This window comes from Zootoca vivipara, chromosome 5 (assembly GCF_965207765.1).
Source record: "Zootoca vivipara chromosome 5, rZooViv2.hap1.1, whole genome shotgun sequence".
Classification (NCBI taxonomy): domain Eukaryota; kingdom Metazoa; phylum Chordata; class Lepidosauria; order Squamata; family Lacertidae; genus Zootoca; species Zootoca vivipara.
In genome coordinates, this window is record NC_142588.1 from 10,805,480 (window position 1) to 10,833,428 (window position 27,949).

Genomic DNA, 27,949 nt, shown 5'->3' on the forward strand with positions numbered 1-27,949 from the left:
ACAAACATGTGTTTATATGTGGCTTGCTGTAACGGTATATTTTTCCTAATTTTGTGCGCTGCTGTTGGCTACCCTGAGTTCTTTTTTCAAAAAAGAAAACATTACGGGATTGACTTTGAGAAAGCGAAAGAAATAAACACTGTAGTCTTCCTCACTGGGCCCTTGAGGGTGGGGGGAATTGTCTAAACGTCCCCAAACTTTTTCACAGCTCGGTAGGATCTTACAAGTGGAAGGAGAGGTCCCAAAGAAGAAGCATTGCCCAGGAGAGCAGGAAAAAATGTAATACTCTACGCTGTTTCCTCGCCCTGCTGAGATTTTAAAAATGAGAAACATCAAAACCTGACATTGGGCAAACAAACTGGCATCTCTGTTTTCTCAGGAGGGCATTCTTGATAGCGAAGGTAGTCCGAACCCCTCCAGTCGTCTTGGCTTATCAACCAAGGGAGATGCATTCCAGAGAGCTGCTCCCTTTTTATGTCACAGCTGGCTGAATGCCTGCGATTGCAACTCCGCAGCTTGCAAAAGAACAGCCCCCTCTGGCCGCCGCCGCCGCAGCTGCTGGAATGAGAGAATTCCTTCTCCCCTGAGCAAGAACTCCTGCCTCCATTCCTTTGGGACTAGGGTGAGAAAACAAAACATGTGAGTCTCCCCCCTCCCCTGTTCTTCCTGGGAGCCCAAAGATGACAGGCCGGGCTTGCCAAGCCCACCCAGCACTCTGCTGCTACACCCTCTGGGGACTTTGGAATGCCCTCCTCCTGGAAGCATGATTCTTTCAGCCACCAGCATTCCCACATGTCATTGAAGGGCTTCAACTCATGGGCCCGCGCTTCCATCGGCCAGATGTTTAGCCCCTCCAAGATGTTCAGCTGGCACCAGTCGTTCTCCATCAGCGCGCCGTGGAAGAAAGGTAAGCAACTGGAAGCGATGGGAGCGTTTTGTGGGTTCTTGGAGACCGGGGAGAGTTTGGGCTAGCAAGTTAGGACGGCAGCAGAAATGTAAGAGGCAGCGTTTGGGGCAGAATGTACTTGGACTTGTGGAGACAATCTCTCCCCTTGGGTGGGTTTCACGGGATTCCAGATTCGGGCAAACGCCACCTGTTCTGAATGCTAAATCCCCGCAGGAATCCAGAAGAACATAGAGTCATAGAATTGCAAGCACTATCTTAGGCGACAGAGCTAAAATTCCCAATTTTGGAGAGGATCCCTGGAACAAGGATGTGGGTCAGTCACGTTTGCCCAGATCTGAACGGAAAAGCTCACTACCAAACTCTGCTTAAACGGTTTACCCAATAAAAGGTGTAGTCTGAAGCACGTTGGGTCTCATCTTTGGGATCCATGTGCCATCTGTTCTTTAGCTGATCCCCGATTTCAGATTGTGATCTCCCCTTTAAAAATGTTTCACCTGGATTTTCGAATGCTGAGGAAAGTGAAATTCCCGGATTGTTCCCTCCTTGCTTTTCTAGTCACCACAAATTACCGGTACTCTGACTTTCCCACAGCCCAAGGCTGCCTGATGGGACATTTCAAACTTGTGTTCAGGGCTTATAACTTGGTCATAAAACCATGAATAGAGCAGATAGCTGAGGTAGTGAATCTGGGATCAAGTTTTAATTTAGAATAGAGACTGGGTTAGAAAAAAACCAAATAATTGGAAAAGGAAAAACACACAGATATACTTCATAGTATATACATAGTATATAAGGAGAATATTAAAGTATTGAGGGAAACACGAGTTTCCCAGTCCCTTTTCCTGATAGCAACAATGCAGTGTGGGGTGGGGCAAAGGAGAATCAGTCGGCAGGAATCTCACAATAATCAGTTGTTCAGTTTATTTTAGGTTCTTATAAGACAGCAGCTCTTTCTGCCTGTGAACGATCCCAGGACCAGCATGTTTTTTTCCCTAGTTTACGGCGTAATTCTGAAATCCCGTGGTGATAGTGGAGGGTCTGGGATGACATTGACCACGGCTAGAAAAATTGCTACATTTCCAACTGACTACAGGATAGGAGTTAAGTCAACTCAGTGAACCTTGTAAGAATTTAGCAGGGACCAGAGGAGGTGAATGTGCAAACCTCGGCCTTCTCATCAGCCTGGGTCATTTTTTCCAGGTGGAAAAAAACACTGAGTCCCAGAGCATTGAGGAGGGTCCAGCATAAATGTGTAGATACAACTCAGTCAGCCAGTTGGTGGTGCATGGATGCGTCGAGTCATCTATGCATGGGAAGACAAATTCTAGGCAGGAAGTTTCCTGCCTTGCTGAGGGTTGGACTACATGACCCTTGTCGTCCTTTCCAAGTCCGCAACGCTATGGTTCTGTGAAGGGTGCCGCAACCATAGCTGTACATTTTGTAAATACTCCGGGGCCATGGCCAGTCCAGAGAGGAAGAATCTGAACTGGAATAAGCCGTCTTCTCGCCCAGAACGAAACGGAAGCAGCAGCAACACAAGCGCCAGATAACTATTTGAAAATAAAGTCTCCTTTGAGGCTGTGGAGGTGAACGAATCCCCAATGTAGACACCTGCTGGCAAATGTTAGCATTCTAAACTTCCTTCACGTAATAAGGGCACACCAGACTGAAGCGATGATGTCCAGCTCTGAGAAGTTCTGGAGCTTGTTTTACACGGGCAGAAACCCAAATATAGGGCTGTACTGAGACCATGAAGAAGGAGGTATGGTTCCCCCCCCCCGTTGCCTCTACCTCCTTCCTTCTCCTTTTCCTGACATCTCTCTGGATTGAATAAACCGTACCCCTCTATTCTTCTTTGTGCACCTGGAACCCATTGTATGAGATCCCTTCCAGTCCTTCCATTTTGACAGGGACCTGGCTTCTTTTGCTGTGTAAAGTACCATACATATTGACAGCGCTTTATAAATACATGGGATAATATATTCTGTTCCAGTTTTGTCATCCAGATTTAGCGTATTTGTCTTCCATCACATCACATGAATGAAACACAGACCCTCCAAGTGTTCCCTATTTTCCAGGGACAGGTCCCATATTTACAGAAGCCATCCCAGTTTCTGATTTGACCCCGGAATGTCCCACATTTCCTTAGGACGTCCCTATTTTCATCTGAGAAAATGTTGGAGGGTATGAGTTATGCAACCCTCAAGCCAAGGAGACCTTTAGAAGACATCTGAAGGCAGCCCTGTATAGGGAAGCTTTTTAATGTTTAATGTTTTGTTACTTCTTATATATGTTGGAAGCCACCCAGAGTGGCTGGGCCAACCCAGTCAGATGGGTGGAGGATGCTGAGGATGCTGGGATAGGATGTCCCTATTTTCATCAGAGAAATGTTGGGAGGAGGGTATGGAAGCATCATTAACATTTCTGCAAAGTGTGAAACATGGGGGATCACTTGCTCAGTGAGTCTACAACGGAGGACCGCTTCGCAAATGACATGCTTAAGCAAGGAGTATGCCTAAAAACACAATGTTTGTGCATGACAGTTGCTTGCTACATGCAACGCAGGATGAAGCCAACTCTTCTGTTGGAGAAGGTTGCCCAGCGGCCTATATGAGGAACCGAGCCGCGGACCCCTTAGAGCAGTGTTCTCAGGGGTGTCCGATTACTCAGTTCCCTTTCCCACCGCAGGAGACAGAAGCCATCGGAGAAGTGGAAAATGTCCATTGTTTCAGAAAGGAAATGGCTATTTTCTTGGAGATGGCGGAAAACGCAGATGTCACCATGTGTTTAAAATAAGACTTATGAGGTGAAAAGTTTGTGTTGTGTGCTGAGGGGAAAGACCACCTGTGGTGCCCTGGGAAGGAGAAGGCAGGGAACAAAGAACCCAGGAATTAACCCTAATCCTCAAATCCCCATTTATAAATACCCAACCTGTTGTCTTTCTCGCAAGTCTTTATCTAATGTTATGAGGTTCTGGAGATAATTGTAGGATCCATTTTGGTCCAAAACAAAAACACATTGATTTCAAAGTAAATTAAAAACAGTCAATATTATCAGCAGAAAAACAAGATTGCCTTCCTGTTTAATATGAATCACAGAGCTCCCTGACTGAATTCCCCCCTCTCCCAACAACACAGCCACGGAAAATGTTCTTTGGACCCACACTGCTCCATATAGCAGTTTTTCTTCTGTTGATTCTTATTCATGACACATGCAACAATGGTGCAGAGATTCAATCTAGATGTCTAAGTTAAATCTCTGTTCCCTAATGTGCTACCTTTCCACAGACAGGGAGTTTGAGATGCAGGAGAATATTCAATATTTGTGATTTCTGCGATGCAGTTCCAAGATAAGCGATGCAAAAATTCCATGCATAAGCTGGGCCTGGTTTTCTCCTCCACCTTTTTCTTGACTGGCTAGTGAGGAGGTTGGCTTTTAGCATGCGTCAAGATCATGGCCCTTCTCTCTGAATATTTACAACCAGTCTCTACATAATATGTAGGCCTGTGGGCAGAGAATCTTACAAATTAAACATTACAGGAGGTCAAGAAAGTTCTGAATCTCCCTATAATTGGACTGTATTACATAGCGATGAGATAGCTATGAGATAACCCCTGACCATTAGGTCCAGTCGTGACCGACTCTGGGGTTGCGCGCTCATCTCGCATTATTGGCCGAGGGAGCCGGCGTACAGCTTCCAGCTCATGTGGCCAGCATGACAAAGCTGCTTCTGGCAAACCAGAGCAGCACATGGAAACGTCGTTTACCTTCCCACTGTAGCGGTTCCTATTTATCTACTTGCATTTTGACATGCTTTCGAACTGCTAGGTTGGCAGGAGCTGGGACCAAGCAACGGGAGCTCACCCCGTCACAGGGATTCGAACCGCCGACCTTCTGATCAGCAAGCCCTAGGCTCAGTGGTTTAACCCAGAGCGCCACCTGGGTCCTGAGATGACCTTAAGGATGGAAATACTCTGCAGTGGCGTAGCTTATGGGGAGCCGGGGTGCGTGGCCCTGGGCACAAAATTATGAGGGGGCACAACCAGCCTTCCTGCTGAGCCGCCCAACCTGAAGTGGTGCCTCCTTCTTGGATGCCTGCGTGGATCTTGCCCCCTGGGCTGGTTGAGAGGGGCTGGTTCTTCTGGCCTGTGAGGTGACAAGGATGCAGCAGGTGGGGGCCAGGGAATGCTGGGCACTGGTGGGAGTGGTGGCCAAGGCTGGGGAGGAGGCTGCTTCAGCAGAGGGGGAGGCTGAGGCCAAGCTGTGGTCGCTGCGGGCAGTGCATTCATACCTTTACTGATGCAGTTATGACTGGCAGGCAATGTTCGGGCATGCAAGGGCAGCCCTAAGCTCTCCCACACCAATGCCCGCCAGTATGCCACTCCCACGTCCCGCTACCCACAAGGGTTCCAGCCTGGTAGTAGTAGTAGTAGTAGTAGTAGTAGTAGTAGTAGTAGTAGTAGTAGTAATAATAATAATAATTTATTATTTATACCCTGCCCATCTGGCTGAGTCTCCCCACCCACTCTGGGCAGCTCCCAATTGAACATTAAAACAATACAGCATTAAATATTAAAAGCTTCCCTAAACAGGGCTGTCTTCAGATGTCTTTTAAAATTAGGATAGCTGCTTATTTCCTTGACATCTGATGGAAGGGCATTCCACAGGGTGGGTGCTGCTACCGAGAAGGCCCTCTATCTGGTTCCCTGTAACCTCACTTCCATAGCTGCCAAGTCTCCCGTTTCCCCCGGGAAATCCCAGTTTTTCCAGCTGTTTGTTTCCCCCCCGGTTTATTCTGGCGTGGCGGCCATTTTGGAACTGGGTGGAGCATGCTCAGAAGTGACTTTGGATGCTGCTCTGCCCAGTTCCAAAATGGCTGCAGTGCGACTTCTGGCGCGACGGCCATTTTGGAACTGGGCAAAGCAGCATCCAAAGTCACTTCTGAGCATGCTCTGCCCAGTTCCAAAATGGCGGCAGCGCTACTTCCGGTGTGCTATTTCCGGCCCGGTCCCTTATTTCTCTGACAGCAACTTGGCAGGTATGCACTTCTCGCAAAGAGGGAACCGCCAGAAGGCCCTCGGCGCTGGATCCCAGTGTCTGGGCCGAACGGTGGTTGAGGGGGAGGGGGCTTCCACCACCCAACAAGGAGGGAGGCAGGCAGGAAAGTGCCCAAAGGAGGAAGGGCCCCCCGGCACCCACCTCAACCCCAGCTGCCCAGCCCATCAAGGGAGCGCAACATTTGCCCCGCCCCAGGCGCCAGCAACCCACGGTATGCCACTGATACTTTATGGCTGTCCTCTCTCTCTTTTTAAATTAGGCAAAAGGGCCCCGCTAGCTGACAGCAGGGTGGTTCTGACCAATATGAAGATAATAAATCAAAGCGAAGGGCTAAGGCAAGACCCTCCAACCTCCTCCGACTCTGCAACAGAACCTGGACCTCCTGAATCAAGCGCCGTCCCAGAGCATCCAGCAAGTTCAGCCATCATATGTGACGCGCCAGTGAAAGTCGAGTGTCTTACTACGCTTCCTGGCCTTGACACATTAACGCCGAAACATCAGGTGCTGAGATTAGCCAAGTTTGAATCGGAAGACTCTGGTGTGGAGTTGCCGAGTGGGGCCAACTCTCCCTCGACCCCCAAGGGCTCTGAGAAAAGCTTTGTGCTCCACAGCAGAGATCCTTCTTGTGACTCTGGGGTGCTGAGCGCCTCTTCCTCTCCAGCAGCTGACCACGCCATCGCGAGAGTGTGCCAAGACGCTGTAGATGCTTGTCTGTGCATTTCAGATGGCCAACCGGCAGCGGGACACCGCGCAGGGCAGTCTCCCGCAGTTTGCTTGGAGGATGGCACTGAATGTCCAGAGGGGGGATATTCTGAACAGTCTTTTTTGGGTGGCAGCCAAGGAGAGCGCTTGGAAGAGAAAACCAGCGAATCCTTCCTCCCCATTAAAGCTCCAGAAGAGGAGAAGAGACCTGGTGATGATTACGGGAAAGACAACTTCAAAGAGATGCTCCTGCAGGGACACCCCCTGAGAAAATACCCCACAAGTGACAGTTTGGATGAGTACATGGACGAATGCTGTAGGCTGAGTAAGGTAAGATTCCTCTTCAGAGGAAATGCCCAGACTCTTCCTCAATTAGTTATTGCAGAACAAAAGGCACCTTTTTGGCAAGTGAAATGCCCATTTCCTTGGGTGGTGTTATTTCGCTTAACTGCACAATCCTAACCCTCTCTACTCAGAAGTAAGTCCTGTTGAATTAAATGGGGCTTACTCCCAGTTGTGGTGTTAGAATTACAGCTCCGGTGGTTGATTATTCTGAGTTTTCTGTTCTCTATTCCAGTTTGCACACACTGTGTTTGTTTCCGAATAGAGAGGCTGTACCTGGCTTGAGAGCAGTACATGTGAAAAGGATCTAGGAGTCCTGGTAGACCACAAACTTGACATGAGTCAACAGTGTGATGCAGCAGCTAAAAAAGCCAATGCGATTCTGGGCTGCATCAATAGGAGTATAGCGTCTAGATCAAGGGAAGTAATAGTACCACTGTATTCTGCTCCGGTCAGACCTCACCCGGAGTACTGTGTCCAGTTCTGGGCACCATAGTTCAAGGATACTGACAAGCTGGAACATGTCCAGAGGAGGGCAACCAAAATGGTCAAAGGCCTGGAAACAATGCCTTATGAGGAACGGCTTAGGGAGCTGGGTATGTTTAGCCTGGAGAAGAGAAGGTTAAGGGGTGATATGATAGCCATGTTCAAATATATAAAAGGATGTCATATAGAGGAGGGTGAAAGGTTGTTTTCTGCTGCTCCAGAGAAGCGGACACGGAGCAATGGATTCAAACTTCAAGAAAGAAGATTCCACCTAAACATTAGGAAGAACTTCCTGACAGTAAGAGCTGTTCGGCAGTGGAATTTGCTGCCAAGAAGTGTGGTGGAGTCTCCTTCTTTGGAGGTCTTTAAGCAGAGGCTTGACAGGCATATGTCAAGAATGCTTTGATGGTGTTTCCTGCTTGGCAGGGGGTTGGACTGGAGGGCCCTTGTGGTCTCTTCCAACTCTATGATTCTATGATTCTAAGTGTGTTTTGCCTTGAGCTGTTTATGTGATTTCCAGCCAGCTGTTTCTGGATGGAGGGCTGGAAATTCTCCAGAATAACTGCAGAATAATCCACTGAAAGATACCAGTGCAATTGCATTCGGCTTCCCACACTAAGCATTCTTCTAGAACACCTGTTTATTGAGCATTCAACCCAGCCAGATGGGCAGGGTATAATAATAATAATAATAATAATAATAATAATAATAATAATAATAATAATAATAATACGTGCTTGCACGAAGCTTATTTTCTAGAGCCATATTTCCCAATGTGGGCACATGCCCAACAGGGGGGCAATTTGATTTTGGGGGGGGGCAATTTGGAAGCTTGTTTAGACCAAGTTAATGGCCTTTTAGGCTTCCTCCAGGTGAATAGGAGTTCACTTTTTGAAAAATAAGAATTTTATGTCACGGGGGGGGGGTATCAGGATTTTAGAGATGCTTAGATGGGGCATGGCCAAAAAAAGGTTGAGAACCACTGTTCTAGAGGTTATATGATGTTGGCTTTTCCTGAACATTCATTCTGATCTATATATTTTTTGGAAGGGAGGTTATGTGCAAACCACCATCCTGATTAGTTTGCAGGGAGGTTATGAATCTTCCCATCATTGTCCCACACTTTTTGGTCCCCAACCACAAAAGTCACATTAAAAACACAATAAAAAAATTCCTTCAGTAGCACCTTAAAGACCAACTAAGTTTATATTTTGGTATGAGCTTTCGTGTGCATGCACACTTCTTCAGATACCAAAATATAAACTTAGTTGGTCTTTAAGGTGCTACTGAAGGAATTTTTTTATTTTGCTTCGACTCAGACCAACACGGCTACCTACCTGTAATTAAAAACACACACACGGATTTGCTGTGCCAAAACATTTTTATCCCCTTGAATTGCCCAAACTTAATTTCCAGTATGCAACAAAATCCCTCTCACAAAATAGTGACAGTCTGGAGGTGGTGGCCTAAGAGGGTTATGGTGATTTGAGTGTGTGTGTGATGCAGGGGAAATGCAAATATTCCTCCTCTCTCCCCCCATGCATGGGACAAACTTGGCAACCTGAAGTGTTGGGGAGAACAACTACATTGCGTCCATTGCATCATAGGAGTATGGCTTTGCTCCTGCCAAATCTCTCTCTTTTCCACCCCCAAATCAAGCACTTTCCATGCCGAATTCTTTTTGGAGGCAGCAAGATTCCCCCCTCTCACTGTTTTCAGGCAGACTCTAAGGTGGCTCAGGAGAGGAGCATTATTCAGTTTTGCTGAGCTTTCTTGTGCTGACATCTCTGTGGCGGCTGAGTGCAAACAGAAGGTCTTGGGAATCACCAAACTCACTAAGAAGTCCCAAACAAGAAGAAAGGATCTTTCTTATTATGATAAGAGTGAAATAGCACTCATAGTCAAGGCTTTAAAAACAACAACAACATGCAAAGGATAGTTAAATTAAATAGGTAGTTTCATTGTTCGCCTTTAAAGTCAGCTCATTCAGGGAAGGAAGGGAACAAGCGGTTTAGGAAGTAATTAATTAAGGGGCTGCTGGGATGGAGAGCCATGAAAATATCAATTTGATTTGTGTGATGGTTTGCAGAGTTGAAGCGTTTGATTAAGTTGAATATTAGGATTAAAGAATGCAAAAGGAAGGAAAGGGAAAGGACTTGTGTATTGGAACAGGAAATCATAGCATCATAGAACTGTAGCATTTGAAGGGACCCTGATGATTGTCTGGTCCAACTCCCTGGAAAGCAGGAATAGGCAGGTTGCCCTTGCAGGGATTGAACCCGCAACCTTGGCATTATCAGCACTACGCTCTAACCAACTGAGCTGACCTAAACTCTCCAGGTAGGGTCACTTCAAACCTCACTCAGGTGGAAAGCACTCTGCGAAAGAGATCCAGTGCCGAGGGCCTTCTGGCGGTTCCCTCACTGCGAGAAGCAAAGCTACAGGGAACCAGGCAGAGGGCCTTCTCGGTAGTGGCGCCCGCCCTGTGGAACGCCCTCCCATCAGAGGTCAGAGAGATAAACAACTACCTGACATTTAGAAAATACCTAAAGGCAGCCCTGTTTAGGAAAGTTTTTAATCTGTGATATTTTAATGTAATTTGATGGGTGTTAGAAGCCGCCCAGAGTGGCAGGGGAGACCCGGCCAGATGGGCAGGGTATAAATAATATATTATTTTTATTATTATTACAAAAGCATGTTGGCATATTATTACATGTGGCTTCTGGGATGCAGCTGGCACTGTGGTCTAAACCACTGAGCCTCTTGGGCTTGCTGATCGGAAGGCCAGCGGTTCAAATCACCACAGCGGAGTGAGCTCCCGTTGCTCTGTCTCAGCTCCTGCCAGCCTAGCAGTTCGAAAGCACGCCAGTGGAAGTAGATAAATATGTACCACTGCGGCGGGAAGGTAAACGGTGTTTCCCTGCGCTGCTCTGGTTTCGCCAGAAGCAGTTTAGTCATGCTAGCCACATGACCCAGAAAGCTGTCTGTGGACAAACGGCCTGAAAGTGAGATGAGCACCGCAACCCCATAGTTGCCTTTGACTGGGGTCCCTTACTACTACTACAACTACTACTTCTTTTTGCATGCAGCTTCAATGTAATGCACACTTTTGGTGTATTTTGGTATGTTTGTAATTTTTACTGTTCTTGGTTTTATTGTTTTATTGTGTTTTTTTGTGGTTTTCTTTGTTCCGTTTTTTGCTGTTTTTTTTACAGAGGTTTTATTTTGTTTTTAAGGGGAGGGGTCAGGGCTACCCGGGAGGGGGTCCCAGCCAGCAAAATGGCTGGGGCAGATTCCACAGGGGGGGATGCACTGGGACAACCGATCTCAGTGGTCACGGGTAGGAGGAGGAGTTACGCTAAGACCAGACCATGTCATTACCGAGGAGGCAGGTTTAGTCGTTGTTTGAGGACTATCCCTGCCTCCGGGTCTGGTCCTGACCGGACGGATATTGGAATCGGCAAGGGATACCCACATGACCTGAAGGTGCTGCTGTGCAATGCCAGGTCAATGATTCACAAGACCACTGCCATCCACGACCTGATTGTGGATGGAGGATTGTGACAGAGACCTGGTTGGACGACGCAGATGGGCCTGTCCTTGCCGCTGCTTGTCCACCAGGTTTCTCTTACGCACAGCAACCCAGGCCATCTGGGGGGGGGGGCAGGGGTTTGCAGTGATTTTTAGGAAGTCATTAGTTTACACCGGGCGTCCTATTGGTAAGACCGAGTTTTCTGAGTGCATGTTCTGGAAGTTGGGCAATAGGAGCAGTACAGGATTCCTTTTGGTGTACCGACCTCCCCGCTGCACCAAGGATTCCATGCCTGAGCTGCTCAATCCCATCAAGCCAAGTTGCTGTCCTGGACTATTCCCCCCTCCCCCCCGGAATATGGGTTTATTGCCTGGAATGAGTATCAGAACAGTATTTGTAGACGTTTCATGGCTTACGGCATGAATCCCAGCTAGTTATGCGTTAACTAGTGGATTTGGTTGGTTCATTTAGCACAGAAATTGGTTGTCCCAGGCCATTTTTCTGGAATGCTGTCTATTGTGTAGAATGGGTTTTGAACATGGGTTGGTGTTTAGGCAACGTTTACTCAGAGTAGACCCATTGAAATTCATGACCACGAAAATTTCGCTCGTAAATTTCAGTGGGTCTGCTCTGAATAAAACTTAAGTTGGCTAGATTTGATTTCCATGGAAGTCAGTTTCAGCTACTCAGGTATGACATGAATCTGGTTGGTTTTGCTAGCTCGGAAGTTGGCACTCTGGGCTGTTTGGTTCTGGGTGTGAAGTGGTTAATAGAAGTATAATACCAGAATGGTTTCAGGTTTAAAATATTGTGTCCAAATGGGAAGAAGGCTCAGATCTAGGGGAGTGGTGGTGGGACAACGATGAGTGGTCAGAGGGAGAAGAGGGAGAGGACTTGGAAGAAGGAGGTGATGGAAGCTGAAGAGGTAACAGGGCTCAGAATCAGAAGCAGAGATGAATCAGGCTGCTGAAGAATCATGGGTGTCTCCCTCCCCTTCCTGCTGCAACAAATTCCCTTCCCAGCTGGTCTCCCAGAACCAGAAGAGGCATGAAAAGGGTGGAGGAGAGTTGGGCTTCATGCAGGTATAGTCTCACATTGCTTGGGAAAAGCCCTGGACAGGAGGGGGCTCAGACAGATGTGGGGAAGTGGGGACTTTCTGTCTCAACAACTGATTCATGGGGCAAGAGCTTCTGTGGATGAGCTGCAGGTGCTCATTACGCCTGATCCTCAGCCCAGCCTGTGACGGCCGCGTTCTTACTTATAAAGAATTAACGTCGATTTTGAGTGATCTTTGTGATTTCCTGCAGGGTTGCTCTGTGGCGCAACCCATCCGGCTGTTTTTGAAACAAGTTTTATTTACAAAGGGGCCGTTGCTTTTCCGTTCTGGCACGTCCAGCTTCCCAGTTTGAATTCACAACGCTGTGAAGGTGCAGTGCAACACTCCACCATCATTGCTGGCAAATTTCCAGTTCTAAACAAGTTTCTTGATGTAAAAAAATGTGACTCTGAGCTGCAAAGCTTGCATGCGGGCACACACACACACACACAAGAGAGAGAAAATGCATAGCTGTGTGATAGAGTTGTGATGTTTTGGAGTGGCCCTGCTGGGCATGCTGCAAATCACAGTGCTGGAGAGACCACAGCAAACTCGCCTTTTTAATTTGCTCAGACACCTGCATTTGCATCCATACACATAAATTACCATATACACATTTGTGCTGTGGACCACTGCCCTGAGTCTTTAAAGTCCCCCGATTGTAGCCAGTGCTGGATTTAGGGTGCTGATCCGAGGGGGCGCAAAACTGAGAAGACCCATTTGGGGGTGCCAAATTTTTGCCATGCTCAGGGTGGCGTTTTACCACAGATTTCCAAAGCCTGCCCCTAGTTGTAGCAGCACAGGCTACACATGCAAATTACAATCACCTACCATGGTGCAATTTTTTTTCTTTTGAAAAGCCCTACACTTTACCCTGCCTATTTTGAGTAGAATCATAGAGTTGGAAGCGACCACAAGGGCCATCCACTCCAACCCCCTGCCAAGCAGGAAACACCATCAAAGCATTCCTGACAGATGGCTGTCAATCCTTCGCTTAAAGACCTCCAAAGAAGGAGACTCCACCATTGGCAGCAAATTCCACTGCCGAACAGCTCTTACTGTCAGGAAGTTCTTCCTAATGTTTAGGTGGAATCTTCTTTCTTGTAGCTTGAATCCATTGCTCCGTGTCCGCTTCTCTGGAGCAGCAGAAAACAACCTTTCACCCTCTTCTGTATGACATCCTTTTATATATTTGAACACGGCTATCATATCACTCCTTAACCTTCTCTTCTCCAGGCTAAACATACCCAGCTCCCTAAGCCGTTCCTCATAAGGCCTTTGACCATTTTGGTTGCCCTCCTCTGGACACGTTCCAGCTTGTCAGTATCCTTCTTGAACTGTGGTGCCCAGAACTGGACACAGTACTCCAGGTGAGGTCAGACCAGAGCAGAATACAGCGGTACTATTACTTCCCTGGATCTAGATGCTATACTCCTATTGATGCAGCCCAGTAACTGAAGCACAGTATCAAATTCAGAGAATGATGGGGAAATAGGCTGGGTTTGAGTCTTCTCTTCACCCAAGGCAGTCTCTTGCTGTTTCAAGTCTAGATATTATGTAGATGCCGAACCTCTTTGCCTACATGGGCAACATCTTTTGCATGGACTTAACTGCATCAATGGGAGCAGTAAATTTCTGTTTCAATGGAGCATCTCCCAAGGACTATATAATAATTTATTATTTATACCCTGCCCATCTGGCTGGGTTTCCTCTAGTCTTAACCGAGCCACAGTCAAGTTGGTTAGGTTGAGAATTCCTTGCGGATGCCGGTATAGGACCAGCGGGTAGGTTGCAACATTTTCTGGAAACATTGTGTGTGTTTGAACCAAAAATACCCAACATCTGTGGGGTGCTTTCTTCCTCATTGCAGGCGAACCAAGGAATTGCCAAGGCCCACGGCTCAGGCCTGGGTTATCTGGAACACATCTGCCAACTTATTGAAAAAATCGGGCAGCTACAGGAGCACAACCTGAGATTACAGAAGCAGGTCGGCAGCTTGCAGAAGGAGCAGAAAGCAAACCAGCTAACAGAGGTAAGAAGAAAGGGTTTCGGGCACAGGACTCCTTTTCGCCAGGTTGTAGAATGCCAGCTGACCCTCTGCTTCTCCCTGTGCCCACCCAGCCAGAGGGGTTAAACTCTCCGCTCAAAAGGAAACATGGCAGGAAAAAAAGGTAGAAGGCCACAACACAGACAATAAATCAGAGATGGTACTAGCATTGGTACTAGTGTTTGGGTGTATTTTTTTCTCTCAATGGGAGAGAAGTGATGTAAACTTCTGTTGTCCACCAGGTCTTTGCCTGAGTGAGTTCAGGATTAGATATATGCCCACATCCCAGCCACGATTCAACCCCTTTTCGTCCTGTTTTGCCGCCATATTTCTGTCAGCAGAACAGCTCTATTACGCCCGGGATGGATCTCAAGATCCTCTGGCACGGGTGGGCTTCCATCGCTTTCTAAATGTCCCTCAGCCAGCAGATCTTTGCAGGCTTGCCTCCCAAATTTATTTTTAATCTGAGCATCAAATCAGTTTGCTGCTTTCTCCTGTTTTGTAGTCTTGGAAAGTTACCATAGAATCAAGTTGGAAGGCTCCAGCTCAGTCTACACAAGCAACATTATGTGTCTCTGTCAAGGTCACAGATCAGGACAGTGTTGGAGCTGAGAAAAGAATGTAATCTCTCAGCTTCCTCTTGATTAGTCATATCATTATCTCCTTCCTCAGTTTTGTCTTTTTGATGTCCGTGCAGCTGGTTTTGTGCTTGGATTGTCTCCTGCCATCTCCCAAATCATCTCTTTTGTATTCTTCGAATCCAGGCATGTCCAAAGTCCAGCCAGGGGGCCCAATCTGGCCCGCCGGTCGGTTTAATCCGGCCCCGGTGGTGGTTTATTTTCTGGGTTTAAATCCTTTTAAAAGCTCAACAATTTTGGGGTTAAGCTCAACAATTTCAATTGTTCACTTCATCAAATCTGGCCCTCTTTGAAAAAAGTTTTGGACACCCCTGTATCAAATCCCTTCTTTTTCTCATCCTTCCGACATCATCTTCAGCTGCATAATCCAGCAATTTTTGTCTGTGCTCCCCACAGGGGACCTGGTTTTAGGACAGGCACCCCCAACTGCGGCCCTCCAGATGTTTTGGCCTACAACTCCCATGATCCCTAGCTAACAGGACCAGTGGTTGGGGAAGATGGGAATTGTAGTCCAAAACATCTGGAGGGCTGAAGTTTGGGGATACCTGTTTTAGGATCACGGCTATTCTCACAAGTTTTCAGATGGCATGATGTTGTGCATAGTGCCTATAGTGATTTTGTCCTGCAGAGAGTATAGCGCCATGTTGTATGTATGTAGTCCACAGTTACCTGGTTTAGAATGTGATTCTGTCCAGCTCATAATGCATGCGTGTGTTATGAATCATACAAAAGTTCTTTTCCACTTGGAAAAATGCAAAACAGAATTCTGCAAAATGAACAGAACGTGCTCTTAGCTGAAGTACTTTTTGCGCAATATACTAATCACAGCTCAGACTGAGTTAAGCAAACATCTTTAAACACTGATTTAAATGTCCCTGGAGCCACAAGTGGGGAGGGCAGAGGTACAAGAGTTCCGCAGTTCTTGAACTTCTCTGACCAAGTGCATGACCTGAAAGATCTATATTGTAAAGGTAAAAAGGTACCCTTTACCTCTATATTGTACACAAGGTACAAAACTACCTAATTCTTACCCAAACCAGTAACTGAATATAACAGAGCTTTGACGTGATCACTTCTCTCAGTTTATGATGCAGTTCTCTGACCCAAACATGTGCAGAAAAATGCACATATTGATTAAAATAACAAATGAATTAGATGAGATATTGCATGAAAAAAATTGCATGTACTGTATTAGGAGAAACGCAGGTGAAAAATGCATGCATATTTTTACTTGCTGATTTTTTTAAAATAAAAATTTGCAAATTAATGCACAACCGGGCGAACTGAACTTAAGGATGCAAACAGGAGAGAAACTGAAATGGACAGGTTTTGCCTTTTATCTCATGGCTGTACACACGAGCCTTGTTTCTTGATCTCTCTAGCTCTTGAGATTAGGCCTAAAAGGCAGAATCTTTCTTCCAAAAGTCAAGGCTAATTATACTTGTTAGTTCCAGATATCTTATTGAGCCGACATCTCAGGTGGGTGCCATTGCCATTCTAAGAGAACAAGGGAGAAGTTCATGGTGAGCTCTGGCACCTATTTTTTCTCGAAAAATAGCACTGCTTATTGTTATAAATATGGCTTCCTTGTTGTTTAGTTGTTTAGTCATGTCCTGCTCTTTGTGACCCCATGGACCAGAGCACGCCAGGCACGCCAGGCACTCCTGTCTTCCACTGCCTCCTGCAGTTTGGTCAGACTCACGTTCGTAGCTTCGAGAACACTGTCCAGCCATCTCATCCTCTGTCGTCCCCTTCTCCTTGTGCCCTCAATCTTTCCCAACATCAAGGTCTTTTCCAGGGAGTCTTCTCTTCTCATGAGGTGGCCAGAGTATTGGAGCCTCAGCTTCAGGATCTGTCCTTCCAGTGAGCACTCAGGGCTGATTTCCTTCAGAAGGGATAGGTTTGATCTTCTTGCAGTCCATGGGACTCTCAAGAGTCTCCTTTACAGCCCTGCAATTCTTGGTTGTAAGCCCGAGGTTTGGCCAAGAGAAGGTTAATGAAAGAAGCAGGGCATCTGGAGATTATCTTGATGGCTCTGGCTGAGTGGCCAAGGACTTTGCTTCTCTGAAGGCGATGCCTCTCAGTGGAAGGGCTCTCCTGGAATGTGAGAGCCATTTGAGAATCAGCTTCACCTCCCTCTGTTGTCATCAAGGTATCTCTCGTTGTGTGTGAGATAAGAGAGGCAGAAGCGAAGACCAACAGGCATGTATTAGTTGTAAATAAAGGAAAATAAAATCTACGCACTAATTTGTTAATACGATACAGAGTCAGAACAAGTTAAGGAATACATGGTGAAAAGGGCTCAGGACAATCTCCCAGCGGATATCTGGGGAATTTTTTGTTTGTTTGTAAAAGCACATACAGATTTTGTTTAAACATGGCAACAAGAGAAAACTGTTTTAAAACAACGAGCAAATGTTATATTGCCCCAGTAAAGATACACACAATCAATAAAACAACCTGGCCACTTGTTGGAAGTGTCAGAAAGAGAGGGGGGGGGACTTTTTTCCACACACGATGGGAATGTCATATGTCATATGGGGGGAAATAAAAAGTCAACCAAAAAAGTATTTTAAGTTATGTGGAAGGTTCAGTGGGGTGGGAGCATAGAGGATTGGTTTCTTATATGCTGGCAGCAACTAGAATTCTATATTCCATCAGTATCCAGGTATTACATACGAAGATAGATTGTTATTAATTTTAAATGTGATATTAATCAGGGTAACTTATATAGGAATAACCCTCGGTTTGTTGTCATCTTACTTTTCGTTTGTTGAGCTTCTTGTTAAACCAGACATATAATGTTCTGTTTTTTAAGTGGTAATATAACATATGCAAAATGGTGCATATGAAAATATTGAAGGGATTTTACCTCTCTGAAATGCTTATTATGGATAACTTCACAAAGAAACTGGTATCTGGAGCAGAATTTAGATACTTAGGAATGTCAAAATCGTATTTTATGTTTGTAGAATTGAACATACAACTGAAAAACTGCAAGTAGGGTCTCCAAAAGGGTCTCAAGTGTTCTGGGGTGAAGCTTCACTATATTCTGAGATTATTCCTTCCAGTAGCATTCCTTTCACATGAAAGCTCATACCAATGATAAACTTAGTTGGTCTCTTAAGGTGCTACTGGAAGGATTTTTTTAATTTTGTTTCTACTATGTCAGACCAACACTGCTACCTACCTGTCTTAACTATTCCTAGATTGTGTTAGGCACGCTTATTTTGCCCAAACAGTTCCCATGGAAGAAGCTGGCCATCTCTCTCATGGAATTCCAGCAATTTGTTTGCGATATCTTGTGGCGCCAAGTTGCATACTCTTGACTAGCTGCAAATTAAACTCAGGCATATCTCCTCTTTCACCTGGCGTAGGAGTGTTTTCTACAGCATTGCTCCTGCGGAGCTGCCAGGATTTTGTTGAGCTCATACCAAGAAGGGAAGAATTCTTTTCCTGGGAAGAGCAGACCGCACAGCCTATTGGTGCAGAACGGAAACATGTCTGACCTCTCAATCATTCCAGAAGGAGGAGGAGGAAGCGGTGACAAATCAAGCAAAGGTAGGTCTCCGTCTTTTGGCCCACGGACCTTAATGCAAAAGGCACTTGTTATGGAATAGGTCTTAATCGGTAGCCACAGTCGCTCAGTGGGTGGATGCAATAGGACATTTCTGAGTAGACACGGGCAACATTACACAAAGCACATACTTTCCACCAGATCTGCTCCCAGATAATTCCTTTCTAACACAGCCATCACTTTAACAGGGGCAGTAACAGACCCTCCAAGTGTCCCTATTTTCCAGGGACAGTCCCAGATTTACAGAAGCTGCCTCAGTTTCTGATTTGATCCCGGAATGTCCAGCTTTTCCTTAGGACGTCCCTAATTTCACCGGAGAAATGTTGGAGGGTATGGAGCTCTGCAACCCTCAAGCCAAGGAGATAAGTAACTGTACAACCTTTAGAAGTCATCTGAAGGCAACCCTGTACAGTGGTACCTCGGGTTAAGAACTTAATTCGTTCTGGAGGTCCGTTCTTAACCTGAAACTGTTCTTAACCTGAGGTACCACTTTAGCTAATGGGGCCTCCCGCTGCTGCCGCGCCGCCACCACGCAATTTCTGTTCTCATCCTGAAGCAAAGTTCTTAACCCGAGGTACTATTTCTGGGTTAGCGGAGTCTGTAACCTGAAGTGTCTGTAACCTGAAGTGTCTGTAACCTGAAGCGTCTGTAACCCGAGGCACCACTGTATAGGGAAGGTTTTAAAAAAAAATTTATATAAAAAATGATTACTGTTTTATTATATTTTATATATGTTGGAAGCTGCCCAGAGTGATTGGAGCAACCCAGTCGGATGGGCAGGGTAGGGTATAAATGATAACTACTGTTATTATTCATGTCCCTGTTTTCATCAGAAAAATGTTGGAGGGGAGGCAGTAACTTTGGCCTGGATCTCTGAGTAACCAACACATCATGGCATTCTCTAGCTTAGTCTTTGCATATGCTGTGTATCTCCTTCATGGCCGGCCCTGCCATTAGACAGGATGAGGTGGCTTGGAAGTGGCAGCAAGGTGTTAAACGAACAGAGCTGAATGTGCCAGGCGGCCTGCCCTGTGCTGCTCTCAGTTGCAGCAGAGTGTGCTTTCTCATCACAAGGACTGAAGTAAGATTCAATACTTCAAGTCTGGCTGGCATTTGCGCATGGAATAGAAAGCTGGGGGGGGCACACCATCTTACCCTTTGTCTCAGGCGGCGAGATGTCTTGGACCACTCCAAATCTCCCTTCGCCATTGCACAAGGCGGCAATGGCAGAAAACGGACGCTAGGTGCTGGCTTTTCTAACTCTGAACGGTTGTGACAGCTGGTAAAAAGCAAGACGACATAAGCTACCTGTTTACATCGATAAATCTTCTGACTGCAGGACGAGATGTTCGCCTGGATCCGGAAAATAACCAGCTGATAATGGAGTTACAGCTGTCGAACGGAAAGAAAGGCGGAGAGAATGAGTGCAGGGAGGGATATTGTGCGACTGACGGCCAAGCTTATCTCCTAAAGGAGCCAGCCATGAAAAGGGTGAGCGATATATGTCTGTGTGGCGTAGGCTTTTGTGGACTGGACCCCCCCCCTTTGTCGGATGCTCTTTTACAGTGGAAGCTGGTCCTACAGCAGCTGCTATTACCTACCTACACATTCCTACACATCTTCTCATGCTGTCTGCAAAGGAACAGCTCTCATAATAATACTGGGTGATCTCAAGATCACTTTGGATTGTATCCTAACAGGGCAATGCAAAACCATTCATGCTGGGTGGGGTGGGGGTTAGATTGCACCCTCGACCTGCTTCCATTAAACTGCTTTGCACTGTTCATACAATTATGCATGGTGACTGGAAGGCTTTAGAGCCGATTCTAAGGCATTCTCCCAATATTAATTCTATGCTCTCTTCTGTTTCTTTCTTGGGCTTTGACATTAGCAGAAATGCCTCAGTAAGTAATCGCTTAGGGAAAGCAATTCATACCAAATTTCCCCTTGGATGCTGCTGCTAACTTTCTGCTCCCTCTGCTGAATTTCCCCCTACATACTGCTCCCCCTGCTGAAATTAAGAATGCGCCTGGCTCAGAACAAGAGCATTCCTTTGTCGTAAATATATATATATTACTTTAGAGAGCCACGTGAAATGATGCAGATATTCATTATGCACTAATAGCATAATGAATACCCTGTTAATTAGACTATGAGGGCAAATTCCTTGTGGATCACACAAAAAAACATGGCATATTCCTGCTGTGTGGTGCTGCTGCTGCTGGCATGGGGGTTATGCCATCTGGCAAGTGGCTCTTGCTTCTGAAGGCAGAATGGAACTCATGGGTGGCATCACTCCAGTTCTCAGATAGGGGATCAGTTATCATGCAACATTTTATGCTCCGGGTACATCTTGGACTCACAGCTGTCCATGGAGGTGCAGGTTAATTCTGTGTCCAGGGCAGCTGTCTATCAGCTCCATCTGGTACGCAGGCTGAGACCCTACCTGCCGGCAGACTGTCTTGCCAGAGTGGTGCATGCTCTGGTTATCTCCCGCTTGGATTACTGCAATGCGCTCTACGTGGGGCTACCTTTGAAGGTGACCCAGAAACTGCAACTAATCCAGAATGTGGCAGCTGGACTGGTGACAGGGAGTGGCCACCGGGACCACATAACACCGGTCCTGAGAGATCTACACTGGCTCCCAGTACGTTTCCGAGCACAATTCAAAGTGTTGGTGTTGACCTTTAAAGCCTTAAACGGCCTCGGTCCTGTATACCTGAAGGAGCGTCTCCACCCCACCGTTCAGCCCGGACACTGAGGTCCAGCGCCGAGGGCCTTCTGGCGGTTCCCTCGCGACAAGAAGCCAAGTTACAGGGAACCAGGCAGAGGGCCTTCTCGGTAGTGGCACCCACCCTGTGGAATGCCCTCCCACCAGCGGTCAAAGAGAACAACAACTACCAGACCTTTAGAAGGCATCTCAAGGCAGCCCTGTTTAGGGAAGCTTTTAATGTTTGATGGATTTCTGTATTTTAGTATTTTGTTGGAAGCCGCCCAGAGTGGCTGGGGGAACCCGGCCAGATGGGTGGGGTAGAAATAAATAAATAATAATAATAATAATAATAATAATAATAATAATAATAATAATATAGGCACCTTCTTAAAACCCTTGAATGGGTTACAAATCAAAAGCACCCAATCAGTATGATCCTCGGTGCTAGCCCAGTTTCGCTGAAGGCTCCTCCAGAGACATGCGAATGGGCAATGCGAGTCCCCTCTCATTCACTAGTGCCTCTTAAATAACTCAGTTTCTCCAGATGGCCTGCTTATCCAGTGAGAGATCCTGACACGGTTAGAGTCTGCCTGGCCTTTATTGAATTTTTTTCTTCCGATATGCTTGTGACAATAAGCATTCATCCAAATTTGCTTGCAGCGTGTTGACACGACTTCCTATCTGTCATGCACTCGTTCAGTACTTTTCAATGCACTTCCTCATCATTTCCAAACCACAAAAGCCTGCTTTTAAAAAAAGGTGTGACTAGTGCGCTAGGGTGACATTGTGCTTTAATCGCACAAACCTAAAGTTCCACTTTGTGAGCGAATTCCTCCCGTTAAATGCTGAGAGCCCAGAGGCACCTGCAGCTATTGCAGGCTTTTTTTCCCCTGGGCTGTGTTTCTCACAATGCCAGCATATCATCACGGATTGTTCTTTTACAGTATACCGGAAGCTGCTGTCATCGCAAATTGTATCCTTTGCCTCGAAATAACTGACCGTAAAGAGGCTACTCTGAACCTTTTTGAGAAAAAGAGATTTCACCTTTCAAGCATGCACCTTGTGTTTACCAGTTTTGTGGGGACCGTGTGTGAGCTTAGGGAACCGTTTTCATGTCCACTCGCCTTGTGCTAAAATGGCTTTGCATATTCCGCAGGGTGACAATCCGGCCTGGGGAAGAATGAGAGACCTCCTGAGAAAGAGCAGGGGAAGGAATCAGAGCAGGCTGGGCTTGTCATCAGCTGCCTTGAAAAGGTCATGCCCTCAGCTCTATAGGTAAGCTTCCTAGGGCTACACTCAGGTGTTAACGGGATGCTGTTTCCATGTGCAGTTTGCAAACTTTCATCCACACTCTCACAAACACTCTCAGTTTAAGGCCTCCGATATCTGTCTTGGTGTTTCCTGCGCTTGATAAAGTGTGGCTGCCACTAAGATAAGGGAGGATGTTGAATGCTGTGAAAAAGATAAAAAATAAAAATGCAGAGCAGCTTCACATCCACAGTAAACTCCGGTGTGGCTGATCTGAATATTCATTTGAGGGTGCAAGGGTACTGGGGGCAGCAAAGATTCTGGGAGGCTGGCCCTATTCTGGACTGCATGCTATTTCCTGCACATTGTAGAACTACTGCGGTTTAGTAACTGGATTCCTAAACTTGGAGAGTTGGCTTCAAAGTCCTGTCTGCATATGATGGAGAGAGCTTGTCCTCTCCTGCTCTGGAGGGTAGGACTTGAACCAATGGCTTCAAATTTCAAGAAAGGAGATTCCAACTAAACATCAGGAAGACATTTCTGACAGTAAGAGCTGTTCGACAGTGGGAGGTTGTGGACTCTCCTTTGGATGTTTTTAAGCAGAGGTTGGGTGGCCATCTGTCATGGATTAGTTGAGATTTCTGCATTGCAGGGGGTTGGATGAGATGGCCCTTGGGGGCCCTTCCAACTCTACGGTTCTATGAAATCAGAGAGCCTGGACAAGCTGCTAGTTCCGCATTGGGTAGCTCACCAATAAAAGATGAGGGTTATTAAGCATTCTTCCTGAACATGGCCAGGTTTGGAGCCCTCCTTGCCATTCTCATCAGGCTGGCTCTTCTCCGGAGGAATTGCATTTAGTTGCTTCAGCGCAGGGTTTCAAATGGGCCTTAAATGTTACCTCTTCCAGGCTGACTTCCTTAATGTGTTATAGACTACGTGACTGTGAGCTATCTCTTCCCTCCCTCCCATACTGAAATCCTGTGGTTTCACTTAAGTTTACAATGCATAAGTGTTTTCATAGAATCCTAGAACTGGAAGGGACCCCGAGGCTTCTCTGCTCCGCTGCAATGCAAGAATATGCAGCTGTTCCATAAGAAGACTGAACCTGCCACCTTGCCATTATCAGCACCACGCTCTAACCAGCTGAGCTATCCATGCACTGATTTCTTACAATAAATTATTGATTTGCTGTTGTCTATCTTGACAGGCTTTCTGCTGTTGTTTGAGGTGTCTATTAAGCAATGTATCTCCTCCATTTTGCAAAGGCACAGCCCTGAATGGTGTCCTAGGAATACTTTAAATAAATATGTAAAATATGGACCATAGCATTGGCAACGATGAGGTTGACAATACTTTTGCCTGTAGCATACATCTGAGTTTATGCTGGTCCATATAGGCCGGGAGCTGCAACCACCCAAATTTTCCAAGTTCTTGTTTGTTTTTCGTTTTCTTGGGGGTTTTTTGGCCATGGACAGAGAAAATGGATTATCTTGTTTGCGCACACAGATGTGTTATGCAATGCTGTGAACCCCCCATGTCTCTTTAGCTGGGGATTCTGCCAGAGCCCAGTGTCTTTCCTGAAATGACCGTCGGTGTCTTTTGATTTCCAGTGGGATGAGCAGCTGTTTAATCATTCCGCCTGGGATTCTCCTGTCGTGTGCACTTGAATATCAAATACACCTGGTATTTACACTCAGGGCTCCAGTTGAAGCTGTGTAGTCCTTTATTAGCCCCCCACCTGCAGAGTGGCTTCACAGCTGGAACAGAAAACTGGGTTGGGACAGACAGGCGTCCTGCTATTGTTTGAGCAGCTGAAACAAATACAGAGGCGGAAGAGATCAAAATGGGTTCTGTGAGCAAGAACAGCTGGGGATCAATATAATAATAATAATAATAATAATAATAATAATAATAATAATAATTTATTTATACCCTGCCCATCTGGCTGGGTTGTGGACATTTCTTGAAATATGAACTGGAAGCCCAGCTTACCTTCCTTTTGAGAAAGGGCAGCTCCTAATTTCATTCCTAAACAGCAGTTTCGCTTCTACACCTCAAACTGCTCTCACTTGTGTACTACATGCAACAGAAAATATTGTTAATCTTCAGCAAAAGGAGAAGAGAGTGCCTAAACATCTGCTGCTATACATTATCCCTTCACCTCAGTGGAAGAACAATATTATACGTGCAGCAGAACCGAGTGGCAAAAATCCTTAGCTCTCCCACGCTATGATTTGTAATTTCAATATCATTCGTTTGCTTTAATAGAAGCATCATGTTGTCTGCTGCTTTAAGAGCTTAGTTACAAAACAGTCTTAAAACTAAAATAATATTAGACAGCAGGGTTGGAGTTGTACATTTAAATAGCCTGCCTTAACTCCCTCTTAGCCCCAATTAAAAAAAAACCCCTAGAAATCCCACGATCCGCTGTAGAAAATATTTATTCTTTTTACATACCTCTTGACATACTCAGGAGGACCGTTTCCAGTTAGAGAGATGTCAAGAAGCCCTTTGCCTTCTCCAAGTGTTTCACTTGTAAAATGGGATGGGAGATTGGCAAGGAGGGAGTTGGCCAGCAGCAAAGGTGGGGTGAACCACATTTTGACCCACATGTGAATTTGAAGGCATCTTGGCCCAGCTCCTACCCTACACTGGTTCATGGTCATTGAAGGGCAACAGTGCCTCCTTGTAGCAGGATGGATGTTATGTCTGTGTTTATCTGCTTCTCCCATGCCTGTTTGCTTGTTTCTCAATGCAGCGAGGGATTGGGGAGTAGGTTGTTTTTACCCTTGATAACTATTAGTGAAAGCTTACACAAATGTTTTGAAGAGCAGCTGTTTTGGGATTTTAGTTTCGAGTATGGGCGGAAAATATCTGGTGCCAGGTGTGCCTGTTTTTATCATCCAACAACATGCGGAAAATTACAGCCGTTCTTCCCAGTGCTTTGCATTAACGGTAACTTTTACCTGTCTGTTCAGGCCAGATTCTGCGTGTTTGGATTCGAGGAAAACAGAAAGGAACTCGATGATTGCCTTGGGACAAAGTTCAAGGAATGAAAGCCTTTGGCCTTTCTGACTAGATAGAGGTAAGAGAGCTGGAAAGTGGCTGAGCAGAATTCCCCCCACCGTGACACAGTGATGTCATATAACTAACTCTTTCTGGCCATTTTCAACGTTCAAAATGAAGAGAGCTAGCGCTAGCAGACCCTGCTGTCGAAGTTCAAATGCAGGACCTGACCTTTCAAGGACTCCTTGTTCAGATGCACTTTAAGAAAAGTTATTATGTAGTTATTTGTAAGGTAATAAGTAGCATGCAGCCATAGCATTGTCTTCTGCGATTTGGTCAAAATGCTGGAGGTGAGAACACTAGATTGTACCGGCCAATTACACTTACTTTTGCTTATTGCGTCTTTGTTTCAGAAAGAAAAGCGTTTGAGCTCCGAAGGTTGAGATGCTGAGACTTGTCAGAAACTGCTTGGTTTATAACCCTCCAGGATGACTGGGTAAATGGATTCTTTCTGAGAAGCAAGTTGGTTCCTGTGCAATTTAAACTTACGTATCCAGATATATTTGGCCGCAGTTAACTGTGTTAAGTTACTTTCTGGGGAATTCCAGAGGGGTAGCCTGCATTAGACTGTTGCAACAAAATCAAACGAAGAAAACAGATGTATTACGTACGCACTGTGGAATAGAGCCAATTTCATCCTATAGATGTGCTCATAATACCTGGACTTGGTATATCATTTGTTCTTCGCAATGAAGCCAACGGCTGCCAGTTCTCTGGCATCAACTTCTTCAGACTCGCTCGTTTTTTAGGAGCAAGGAAAGTGGGTTCCATCTTAGTTGTACCTTCGCATTGGCCAGATCATGCAGCAGCAGTGTAAGGAGTAGTTTAAAAGCAATGGTGGGAAAAGGAATTTTGAAAGGAAGCAGGAGCTGGTTTATTTCTTTAAGCAAAACTGTGCTTGGTTTTTGTTTTTTTAGTTGTGATTAAGAGAGAGGGAAAGTGGCAAGAGAATGTTGTGAAACGGTGGGCATTGTTACAGGAGAAAATGTGGCTTTGCCTGATATCTCCGCTAAAAGACAAACCAACTTAAATGAGAAGTGGTTATGCAGGAGAACAGAGAAGTGTTCTGGGAGGGTCCCCCCCCCCTTTAAAGGCCAAAACCTGCATGGGTATTTGACAACAGGGTGATATAAAAAGCAGTATCTAGGGGCGGTACCCATTGAGTGTCGATGAAACCAGGTTACAAGCAAGAGCTCAACAGCGCAGAGGCTTACTTACAAGCAGAGAATCCCATTTCACCAGTGGCTGGGGTGTTTCAGCAATGGTAGCACAACCTGGAACAATTAAGATTGCATGCTGCATTGACTTGTAAAAATGTGCTCAGATGGTAAAACAGTCCTTAGCTTTTATATGCACATTTTTAAAATATAAAACAAGCCAGCCTCTTCTTCTTTTTTATATTGTATGGAAGATTATACATTTTCATAAATATTATTTAAAGAATGCTATGTAGTATGTTTAATTTTTAGGATCAAACTAGATGCGACTTGAGGAATGAAAAGGTGTCTAGCCTATATTCCACACAAGGTGATTCACCAAAAAATCAGGGAGGGATTTCCCTGCACAGATTTATGTTTACTGCATGTACAGAAAAGCCTGTAGAGAAATTGCTAAGCTAGACTATATAATGTGCAGTTGGCCAAACTATATATCAGGGGGCAGCTAACCTTTCTTGATCCGAGTTCTGCATTCGAGGTTCGCCATTCCTCCAGAGGCCACAAGACGTGTTCTCGCCTATACAGACTGCACATTCACGCTAAGATTCCAACATCTTTTACTCTGCTTTATAGCAGCCACAGCAGTTTGGAATGGTGCTCGAAGGAGAAGGATTACTGTTTTCCGATTGCACCATTTCTTCTAACTGAATCTTCACTCCCTGAAAAAAGTTGAGATTAACCTCCAAGGGATAAAAAGGCAGGTATTTGAATTCGGGAAATGGTTGTTAAGCTGAAACTCGGTGCACAGATAAAACATCGACACCCTGATTGCGAGGAAAGTCTGAATCACGGGCACTTTGTCAACAATCTCTGTGACCCACAAATGTTACCTCGTAGTAGTAACAGGCTACCACAGAGCAAGGCAAATTGAATTACGGTATTTCTACAAGTGCTCCTAGCTAGTGACGAACATTACCACCCATATCATCAACATAGGTTGTCGATACAAATAAGTCACAAAGCTGAAATTCTGTGGGGCTCCTATATCAGAAAGCCATCCAGAAAGCCCTGGGTGGGTATAAAAAAGGTCTATAAGAATTGGGGGTGAATTGGAAGTACACTTCAAAGGAAAGCTCAGTCTGGATCACATCACTATTCAGTATGTATTGCTAAGGGGCTAAGCTGAAATTCACCAGTGCACATCTGAGTCACCACCATTTAAAAATCAGGATTTTTTTTTTTTAAAAAAAACCATTTCTGGGAGTGTTCCTCCATTTAACCTTTTTGTATCTTGTGGAACAATGATTGTAATACTGGAAATATCAAGCTTTGGCTTTTTATAGAAATAGCTGTTTAAAAATTAAAGATCCTTGTGCATTA

The 27,949-nt window shown here is 45.7% G+C and overlaps 1 protein-coding gene and 1 long non-coding RNA gene across 2 annotated transcripts; one reads left to right on the plus strand and one right to left on the minus strand.

Moving 5' to 3' along the window:
- Positions 1–27,949, plus strand: LOC118096274 (uncharacterized). The gene is made up of 8 exons (XM_035137854.3): positions 1–907; positions 6,225–6,997; positions 13,994–14,155; positions 18,186–18,369; positions 19,725–19,876; positions 22,255–22,373; positions 25,325–25,431; positions 25,766–27,949. Exons 1-7 carry the CDS (start codon positions 745–747, stop codon positions 25,419–25,421), a joined length of 1,650 nt encoding a protein of 549 aa, XP_034993745.1. The 5' UTR covers positions 1–744; the 3' UTR covers positions 25,422–25,431; positions 25,766–27,949.
- Positions 23,800–26,100, minus strand: LOC148685562 (uncharacterized). Its single transcript, XR_015949960.1, has 2 exons — positions 24,339–26,100; positions 23,800–24,157 (listed from the first exon to the last, which is right to left on the minus strand). It is a non-coding gene; the product is annotated as an uncharacterized LOC148685562 (long non-coding RNA).

What these genes read in the sequence shown, in the direction of transcription:
- LOC118096274 (XM_035137854.3), top strand. Translation starts at nt 745, where the DNA reads ATGCCCTCCTCCTGGAAGCATGATTCTTTCAGCCACCAGCATTCCCAC. An exon ending in CAGCGCGCCGTGGAAGAAAG is followed by an intron (nt 908 to 6,224) that starts GTAAGCAACTGG and finishes TTTTTAAATTAG; the next exon opens with GCAAAAGGGCCCCGCTAGCT. An exon ending in TCATGCCCTCAGCTCTATAG is followed by an intron (nt 22,374 to 25,324) that starts GTAAGCTTCCTA and finishes CTGTCTGTTCAG; the next exon opens with GCCAGATTCTGCGTGTTTGG.